This window comes from Empidonax traillii, unplaced genomic scaffold (assembly GCF_003031625.1).
Source record: "Empidonax traillii isolate 1590-97213 ecotype Southwest subspecies unplaced genomic scaffold, ASM303162v1 scaffold355:size2308892, whole genome shotgun sequence".
In the NCBI taxonomy this organism is placed as follows: Eukaryota; Metazoa; Chordata; class Aves; order Passeriformes; family Tyrannidae; genus Empidonax; species Empidonax traillii.
In genome coordinates, this window is record NW_020955548.1 from 1,199,849 (window position 1) to 1,209,951 (window position 10,103).

The window sequence follows — 10,103 nt, forward strand, 5'->3', positions numbered from 1 at the left end:
TGACTCAGATAATTTGACATATACACAAAAAATTGTTATCAAGAGGCAGTAAATATTACAGTAATAACTGTAGAGATTTACCAAGAGAATGACGGAGAGGGGATTAGATTTTCTGGTTTTCTATTTGCAATTAAAGAAGTTTTTGACTTAATAAGTTATTCATAAAGGCAAAATGAAACCAGAGCTTTAAATAAAATATAGTGCAAAATAACACATATATGCAATTCTACTAATGAGCACAGTTTACAATGATTTTAAGTAGAGGGCACTGGGTACAGACAATTAATTTTTTAAAAGATAAATATTAGACAAGCAAGCATAGTTTGCTGTTCTCTTCAAAAGAGCAAAGAACAATAAAAAGGCATCACCAAGATGTGTTTCTTTACCATAACTGCCATGAAAGTGAGGGGATGGGGTAGAAAACAAAAAACCCACACAGCAAAAGCTTGGTTTTATACAGCAGAATCCTCTTGGAGTAGCTGGGTGAGGTACCATGTGAGAGTGACTGTGAAGGTCTGCAGAGGGTGAAAGCTCAGCTGCTTGGTCAGTCCTTGTAATGGGGCTCTGCATCTTAAGCCAAAGCCCGAGCGGTTCCAAGTAACTCCACAACAAGCAGCACCCAAACAGCCTCAAACACACGCACAAGCTGCAGCAGTGGGCACAGATGTGTGTAGCTGTAGACATCCCATACCTTCTTTCTTTCTTAAACAGAAACCAAGTACAGCTAAGAAGTGCCCCTATCTTTGTACCTTCATTTCCTTAGAAAGATAACTTCCAAGTCATTTGATTCAAGATGGTGAAAGCCCTCAGTTTCAAAGTGCAAACAATGCAGAAGCACCTACAGATTCCCTAATCAAGTAGGCAAGGGAGGGAGTCAGAAAGGACAGACTCAGTGCACATGTCACTGCTCTGCCACCTCTATACAGAAGTTCTTCCTCCCACCCCACCAGTCTCACACTTTGCTGAATGGAAAACAAATTCCAGGCGTCACCCAAAAAAACTCAAGCCATTCCACCCAGAAATATGGCTATTGGGGCATAAGAGTTATATTTAATTCAGTAGTCAGAAGAGAGGAACTATCACAGAACAATCAGAAGAACAAATTCAAACTTCATCTAGCACTTAGCTGAGCTTAAAGAGAATTTGTAAACAATTTTTAATGAGGATACCGTACCTAATGAAACTGGATCTGGATTCACTGGACTCTGCTGTCTGGAATGACTACTGCTGCTGTTTCCACCTTTTTTTAAATCTTCCGCATCACTGTACCGCCGTATCCAGTAATTAAGCTCCTCACGGTCTGCTTCTTGACATCGCCGTAGTACAGTGAGAGATCTCCTAGTTTTTTCCACCATGTCCATTATACAGTTCAACAACTATTCACAGTGATGGATGGAGCAGAGAAAAAAAAGGAAGATCATTTTATTCATAGAGTGACATAAAAATAAAGAAAACATTAATGTGCTGAGTGCCTAGGTTTTAATAATGAAGAAGTTCCTCCCTCTCTGTTATCTCAAATACAGCTGAAAAATTCAAGGCTTGTTTTAAGAACGATAATCTCTTCCTTTTTAACTGGTGATCCTAAACTGTACAAATAGGGATTCACAGGATGAAAGAGCAAAGACAAGGCGGAAAACACTGGACAGGTTGTAGTCCCACCACTAGTAACACAAGGCACCACAGAGGCCAGGACGTCTGGTCCAGAACTGATGCCTACAAACGTTATAAGAGCTAATAATTCAAAGAACAAATCCAACATGCCCCAGATCCAACATTTATAGAGAAGAATCCATTCCTCTTTTGGCAGACTGTAATAATTAGGATACTGCAGAAGGCATTTAACAGTAAGGCCTGGTATGAGCTATCTAATGGGGAACATCAAGCCCTCAGATTTAATCACCAATGCTTTCAAAACTTGTCCTGGGATTCAGACTAGTTTTAATAGAAAAACTTTAAAGTCCTATCTTAGAAGGGCTCCTTTCAGACAATTATACATAAAAGTATATTTAGCCCTTACATGGTCAAGGTGTTTCCACTCTTCTGCCCATTCTCTGTCTGTTAGCCTGTGATCAATCATTTCTTCTTGACGTGTGCCATGCAACCCTGCCAAAATGGAGCAAATCATGTTTACAATGTTGGGAGTCCTCTACGGGAAAAAAAAGGCAGAAGAAAAAAGAGCCTATAGACAAAAACATCATACATTACCTGTTCTAGCATACAGAATGCCACAACCACAAAAAAAATAGAAGCTTAAAAACTTCGCTCTAAGTTCTCTCCTTAGTACTTTTCCCCACACAAGATGCTACCTTTTTGTTCAATTTTATGTCTTCAATTCTGCAAGTTCCATAGGTTGTAAGATGACCTTTCAAAAATGGACATAATGCTTTCTGACTATATGCAATTATTATATCTATAAATATAACTGAATACAATATATAATTTTTCATTTGCACTACTTGAAGTCAGCAAGGCAATTATTTGGTAACTCATTGTATTGAATACTAGCTGTACTTCAGAGAACTGAAAAAATATTAGTATAAACTCAATGTTATTTCACTAAATGCAGTAATTACTACTATGTCAACAGAGCGCCATTAAGGGTTCATCCCTTCACAGATGTTTAAACAACATGTGGTTAAAATGTAGCACATATATCAGAGCAGCTGACAACATGATACAACCAAGCCAGTATTTATTATCAACACTCAAGGGGAACCAACACTTGTTCTTTGTTTAGCCTCTTCCATACAGATGCTGAATATCTCTAAGTGTTCCTCTTTTATTGAAGATTTGTTTAAAACAAAGAAGAACAGTAAGTGCAGATGTGAAGCAAGCCAGGCAAATCCAAGAGCATCAGACATCCCATTAAACCAAATTTTGCTGCACAGGGAGTGGTTGATGCTTCCACTGTTCGTGTCCTCTGCAGACATTCCCATGCTACACTGTGCTCTTCAGATGTCACACACCAAACACTTCTCCAAAAGATAATAACTTTTTTCTTCTCTAAGCTGAAATCAAGTTGTTGAGGTTGTCATCATTTCAAATTTGGCATTAGAAGAAAAATAGAAAGCTCTACCTATCCTTGCTTGATATACACCCGAGTGTCCATGTCACCTATGCAACTTTGAAAGCACAAGCTCCTCCCTCTTTCTGACTCTCTTGCTTAAAAGACACAATTCAATCCACTTTTAAAAATATAAATCTGAAATAAGGCCATTAGAAGTAGCTAGATGGACAAACACCTATAAAGACTATACCTGAATAGCAGGTAAAAAAATCCTGTTCACAATACAGAAATACAAGGAAAACAGAACCCCCCCCCCAAAAAAAAACCAATGCAGAAAATCAACGTGCCTTACCCATAGGTCTATTTCTGTCCCTGAGGTCCCTGTGATTGGGGTGTCTGTATGAGTCCCTGTAGTGGTGGGCAATGGCCATATCATCCAAACGATAATGCTGAGGTGGAGGTGGGGTGGGATGAGGCAGACCATTGGGCTGATAAGATAAGCCGTTATTTGGACTGTACCGCTGGCCTGGGCTAATAGTGCAGGGCCGCTTGCTTGGATGCTCTGAGTGCAAAGGCTCTCTGTCAAAGCCATTTTCTTTGGTTCTGAAAAATAAAGCAAAGGAACTTTAATTCACTTGGCGAGCAGAGACCAGGAACACGCACCCCAATCTATACATTCATCTTCAGGAACTAAAGTTTTGTTCTTTTACTTTGCTCCAAGTGTGTGGTGATGAAGAATATTTCATAACACTGCACATGTGAAACATACAAAGGACTCATTCCGCTTCTCTATCTATCCCTGTAAATTGGTGAGCAGGGTGAGCTTCTGATGGAGCCACCTAAAGAGGGGCTGGAGAGCAAGCAGCCTTTGCTGAATCACTGGCTGATGGGATGGATACACATGTAAATACAGAGCTCAAACAGTGAATGGATACATGAAGTTACAGATCAAGAAATTCCTACTTTCAGTAGTGCTATAGCTTATAGCGATTAGGCAAAATCTGCAGTTCAACAAATGTTTTTTTCAAGAGGACAGCAGACAGTCCTAACGTGAAGCGTGTCAGTGTGCTGCAGCTCAGCATGCCATGAGCTCTCATCGAGATCAGTGTCACACTGAGATTTTGGGGAAGAACAACTCTAGATGATGAAAATTGCTTCCTTCAGAGATTTTTGCACTGCCTGGGCTACTCCAGTCAAAGGTGCTGTGACTGTAATTAATTTCCCAGGAAGATGTGGTTAGACTCAAGTCCTCAATAACGTTCAGAATTTCCCACTCCATTACTTTTAGATAGGAGTTTTATGCTCAGGCAACTTGGAAGAGTTATTGGGAAGAAGGACAGTTCTTTTATAATCTAAGATATGTTTTAATTAAATTCATAATCAACTATTTCCAAAGAAGTCTCTACTTGACACCTCTGTCTGAGAAGCTTGAACTCACATTGAACTAATTTTCCATTTAAATAAAAAAAATTAAAGGCCAGAGTCAACAGGTTCACAACTCTTTTAGGGAAGTTTTGTTTCACTGAAGTATGGTTTACTTACCATGGAAATAAACAAAACCTCCAAAATATTAGCTTTGATCACAAAGTTTATTAGATATAAATGAAACTGTTGAGGTTTCATTCCTCCCTCCAAAAACCTTTATTAAACAGCTGATATATTCCAGTTTTTTTACAAGATAACTTTATCCTCTGTAAGAAATGGATGATATAATGTATCTTTCCTCATTATAATACAATTTTTTGTCACTTTGACAGAAAGGTAAATTTAATCTTATTTTCTTGCCTGTTGGTAAAACCAACTGCCTTACAATACACCCTCCCCTAGAAAGTGACCAACCACCCACCAGGAACTGTCTGTGGGGAAACATTCTGTGTATTAATGTTTTGTACTTAATTACCTTAACTTTGTACTTAATTACCTTAACTGGAAAGCATTGCATTAGCTTGGACAACACACCAGCATATCCACTGAACTTGAACTAACACAGAAATCAACACGACCAATGAAAACACATTTACTGAAATTAAAAGACCTGATGTCTTTTCTGAGTGTTAAAACTTTAATTCTACAATTTACTGTTATATTTTCTGCACTTAGCAGAAAACCAAAATGTGACTGTACACAGACTCATTTTATGCTTCTGACCATATAATCTATACAAAAAGTAATAACTTAGAAAACCTCATTGGAACAGGAATCAGTGCCAAATTCACTATATCTAAATATATTGAACATAGTGATAAAAGACAAAGTGCTGAAAAATGCCATAATTCAGATGCTTTGAACTCCACCTACTAGTCTGCTTCTGATCTCAGTCCTACACATTCTTTCAGGTCTCAGTCCTTGGGACAAGGTGTCAGCATTTCCCCAGGTGCCTGAGGAAGCAGTCTTGTTTCCCTGTTTCTGTAACTGGCAGACCCATGTGAATACCAGTTCCAAATATAACACCATCACAGTTTTAATCTGTTTTCATCTGCTTTTTATCTGGTTCATCTGATTTTGCAAAGCAACCACAAGCTGCACAGAGGAAATAACACTGTGCAGGAAACCTGACACCTTTTTTCTTGCTCCTGTTGGGCACATTTTCCTCGATGTACACATAAATCCACACCATTGTTTGGAAAACTGGCAACATTATGGATGGGGTCCTTCAGCTATGAACACACAAGAGGTCATTTTACTTGGAGCTACGATTTACTCTGACTAAAGATAGCAGAAAAGACAGTTGTCATTAGTTTGTACCCATTTAAAAGAATTTATGTTGTTTCTAGGTTATAATTTCAGTTTTAAATTAATGCAATTTATGGATAATTTCCTGGGTAGAAAATCTGACCATGCAAAACTGCCTTGTTGGAAAATGAGGTTTCACCTGATCAAGTGTATTACACCAATTTCAAAGAACACTGAAGTTAGCTTGCAAGAAATGAGGCAGAGCTATTTATCTGATATTTGTGCAAGGTGCTTGGATTTAAATTGACTTCCACCAATAAAGTTTTGATCACCAAACAAGTGATCATGTTTTGCCGGAATAAAGTACTTGTTTATAATACTGTGTTACAGAAAAGATTACTACTGCCTTGCTAACAGTTCGTAGTAAGAAAATTTTTTTTAAATTCCACATCATTACACATGGCTTACCATGTAGCAGTGTTGTGAGAGCTGTAAGCATCCTTCACCTTGCTGAGATGTGGAAAAGCCTCTTCAAATAAGATTTACTTAAAAGTATTATCAAAGTTGATCTCTGTGCCCAGGTACCTTTGACATGTATTTCTGGTTAAGGATGCCAAGTGTACAGCAACCACTTCTAAAGTCACAACGCAATCATGGCCACTTTTGTTTTCCTCTCACTCAAAATTAACGCTATTCTAACGGAGTGTTTTGCTATCCTATATGTGCTTTGTAGGCAGCTGTCACACGTAGAGTCACTATATGACATTCTCATGCACCATACAGCCTTTCCCAGCAAGCTCAAAGCATGACTAATTAGCAAAAAGTTTTTAGTGGTTAATGTATTTAAAATCATGTCCTTTGTAACTAAGCATTCATTCACCAAGATAAAATCTCACATTGGTCCAAGTTCCTTTGCTTTACTACAGTAGAATGTCAACTCCCAAAGTCGTAAACAAAATATAGTGAACACTTTGTTCATGACACGTCATGAACAAATTACCAAAATGTGTTGTCTCCTCAGGTGTCAGTTTTCCCCTCTTGCAGTGACTGATGGTTCCCAGTGTTATTACAGAAACAGATTGATCTTTTTAATGAGCTAGTTTAATAGACTCCAAAATCTCACCGTGGCTGCTCATCCATGTCAGACCATATGCACCATGAAAACATTCAGTAAAACACGAAGCTCTGCTGTCAGATTGCTCTATAAAATCTCACATACAGTAGACTTGAATACGCAGATAAATAACCAGAATTGGAAAATGCATATGCAGAAAAGGTTCTGAAATTATAAGCAGAAAAAATTACTGTATGTGGATTTTCTTTAACAAAAAATCACGAGGTGGATGTGGTTACATGTAACACATGCTCCACTTCCTTTGCCTAATCCCATACCGGATTTTACCTCTATTGGAATCAATGGGATGTAGTTAATGCCCAAATAAAAACCTATAAATTATTTAAAAAAATATGAATGTGTGGATGGACATATACACATCTATACATGAGATATATATAGATATGCGTATATATATACAACATACACATTATGTACAATGCATGTGTGTGTGTGTGTGTGTGTGTGTGTATATATATAACATACCTTGGGAAGTGAAAAAGATACTACAATTTACTTCATTAAGAAGTATATTTCCAATCAAAATTACTCAAAATTTAGTTCCCCTGGAAAGATGTTGCCTTTTAGCAGTTTTTTTCATATGCTAGCCATAGTCACAGAAAATCTTCTCTTAAAGGATGTCTGGTATCTTCTGCTATATTTTTATTAGTGTATTTGAAAATTACTTAGATATCTAAACAAAAGGTATACATATTTCCAGAGGTTTTCTCCTGCTTCTCTGTAAACAATTAAACTAATTAATAGTGTAATGAGTATAAATCTAGACAAGTATTTGCTTTCAACAGTCACCCAGCTTGGGCATTTTCTGCCTCTGAGGACAGCTTTTTGTGGTTGTTTTACTTATATTATCCAAATTAAAAGGTATGCAGACTCCCATTCAGTAAATGTAAGAATCTTTCCAAAAGGAACTTTTTACTAAATCTGTAGTATGAATGTTCCTTAGTGCACAAGACAACTCCACTGAAAATAGCTCAGCCAAAATGACTGCATATTTTTTTCTGTATAGTTTTAATCATAGTCATAAGTCAATGGAGAAGTAGATGTGAGTAACCAGTGACAGGGTTGTTTGATACTGAAAAAAATCCAACTCATTTTTTAAGCTCAAGGTACGATTCCAAGGGGCAAACTGGGAAGTCTCTTTTCAGGTGAGCATTTTTCATGACAGCAAAGAACTGCAGAGTCAAAAAGAAAGCATGATTTTTTTCTGAAATGCCAGGAAGCTAATTTCACCTTTGGAAAAATTATCTCTTTGCACAGAATAAGAGACTACATGTAAAAAGTCTGAAAATTAATCATCTTTCTGGGGTGCAGTTAGCAGGCTTGTGTTAACTCCAATGGCTGTTTCAATTTGGTCTAATTGTCAGGGAAAAATGGTGGAAAATGGTGAAAAAACACATAAAAAACTTCTCTGGTGGTATTTTGATTTCCTTGTTGGTCAATAGTAATTCCTAAAACACAATCTCAGACATGCTAATTTCAAATACTTTCATATTTTTGTCCATCTAAAGGCTATTGTTTCTTTAAATTTTATGGTTCACTTCTTGGTATGAGGAGCTAATTTTACTATGAGCTTTCAGACTTTGTTTTCTCTTTATTTTTGAGCTATTTCACCTTGTTCCTACACAAAAATATCACCTTTACAAACTTATGTGGCTTCTTGACTCAGCTTCTTCATTTAAAAGGTAACTAGGATGCTTGCCATGCCTCAGGCATGCAGGTAGTGGCCTTTGACAGAACAGCATTATAAAAGTTATCCACACTATAAAGTCCATGGTGAACAAATCTATGAAAATAAAATATTTGAGTCTCTTCGAGGTAAAATGTAAATGCCAGTTGAATTGCCAACATTAGCATGGGAAGACAGTTGAAAATAAATAATCCCAAGAGTCATTTTCTTGTAACACTAAACAAAGACCTTCGTTCAAAAAAGAAAAACTATTCCATAGCCCTAAAGCTACTGTAGCTCACACACATGCACTCACTTGCCTCATTTCTGTATGGACTCTTTACTCAGTTTAACAACAAAACAGATTTCAGTAAGCATTTCTCCTGTTTGGAAGTAATATCCTTATGCATATTGGATATATGGATACGGAGAGGAGGCACAGCAGAAGGAATCAAAGCCCTCACTGCACAAGGTTAGAAAGTAGAAGGGGTTTGCCATGCAAAGGACTTGCATATGGAGATGGCATGATCTGCTGCTTGTCACCTCATGCTGCACAGAAATACTATGCACAAAGTAGTGCAGTACTGGCTGGCCATTACTTCCACATAGATATGACCACAGGGTGTCCTCAGGTGATTTTTTTGACTGAATCAATGTATGCATATATTGTATTTATATACACAGAGATTTATACATATATGTAGCTCTTTCTATATATATATGTATGTAGGTATGTATAGGCAGACATGCATAAGCAGGGCCTGTTATGATAAGGCATGGGATAATAGTTTTAAACCAGTAAGAGATTCAGAATAGATAAAAGGAAGAAATTTTTAACAATGAGGCTGGCGAAACACTGGCACAGGCTGCCCGGAGAGGTGGTAGCTGTCCCATTTCTGGAAACATTCAAGGTCAGGTTGGACCTGAAGGCAGGACAGAACCCGCACCCAGGGAACATCATCGGAGCTTCCCCCAGGCATCCACCCACAAGGTCTCCTCTTCATGGTGGAGGTCAGCACATCGGACCCATGGGAAACTGAGCAGGGTATGGAAGGGCAGGGGTGCTCACCTGTCTGGAGTTCGCCTCTTCCCGTTTTCGTTCACATCGAGAAGCAGCTCCGAGGAGTCAACGGGTGAGGTGGTGCTGGCATCCAGAAGCAGCTGTTCGTGCTGGGCGAGGTACTGGGCTGGGTTCTGCTTGGCTAGCCTTGCACAGTGCAGCAGCTCCCGCTGCAGCAGGGGCAGATTGGCCTGCAAGAGAATGGCACACGTGAAGAGGGCAGCCGGCAAGCAGTTTCAACAGAGATGATGAGAAAAAAAACCAGAGCTCTGTGGTGAACCTGTTGCAAGCATTCCCAGTTAGGTTTGTTGTGGTTAGCTGCCTGAAAGGAGACACTCTCCTAAAGTGGTTGCGTCATGGCTGTGCTAAGTAAGCATGGAAGGATGGGAGTTTACTGAAAATGGAAAAGAAAACTGTAAATGTTGTGAGAAAACCATGTCTGAGTTCCAAATGTTTAAAGAGGGAAAAAGCACCATCTTGGCTGACTTCATCCCCTTTCTTACTATCCAAAACCTGATCTCCTACAGAGCAGCTGTTTTCAACAAGTTACAATACTTCTTCA

At 38.4% G+C, this 10,103-nt stretch overlaps 1 protein-coding gene across 7 annotated transcripts in view; it reads right to left on the reverse strand.

The window, feature by feature from the left end:
* The window catches only part of RUNX1T1 (RUNX1 translocation partner 1), a 116,341-nt gene that overhangs the window by 28,970 nt on the left and 77,268 nt on the right, over positions 1-10,103 (reverse strand). For all 7 annotated transcript variants that reach the window (XM_027892506.1, XM_027892509.1, XM_027892507.1 and 4 more), the window contains 4 exons: positions 9,551-9,732; positions 3,360-3,610; positions 2,018-2,103; positions 1,175-1,376 (listed from right to left, as the gene is read on the reverse strand). In XM_027892506.1, the coding sequence (XP_027748307.1) occupies positions 1,175-1,376; positions 2,018-2,103; positions 3,360-3,610; positions 9,551-9,732 (721 nt within the window). The remainder of the gene's footprint in view (positions 1-1,174; positions 1,377-2,017; positions 2,104-3,359; positions 3,611-9,550; positions 9,733-10,103) is intronic.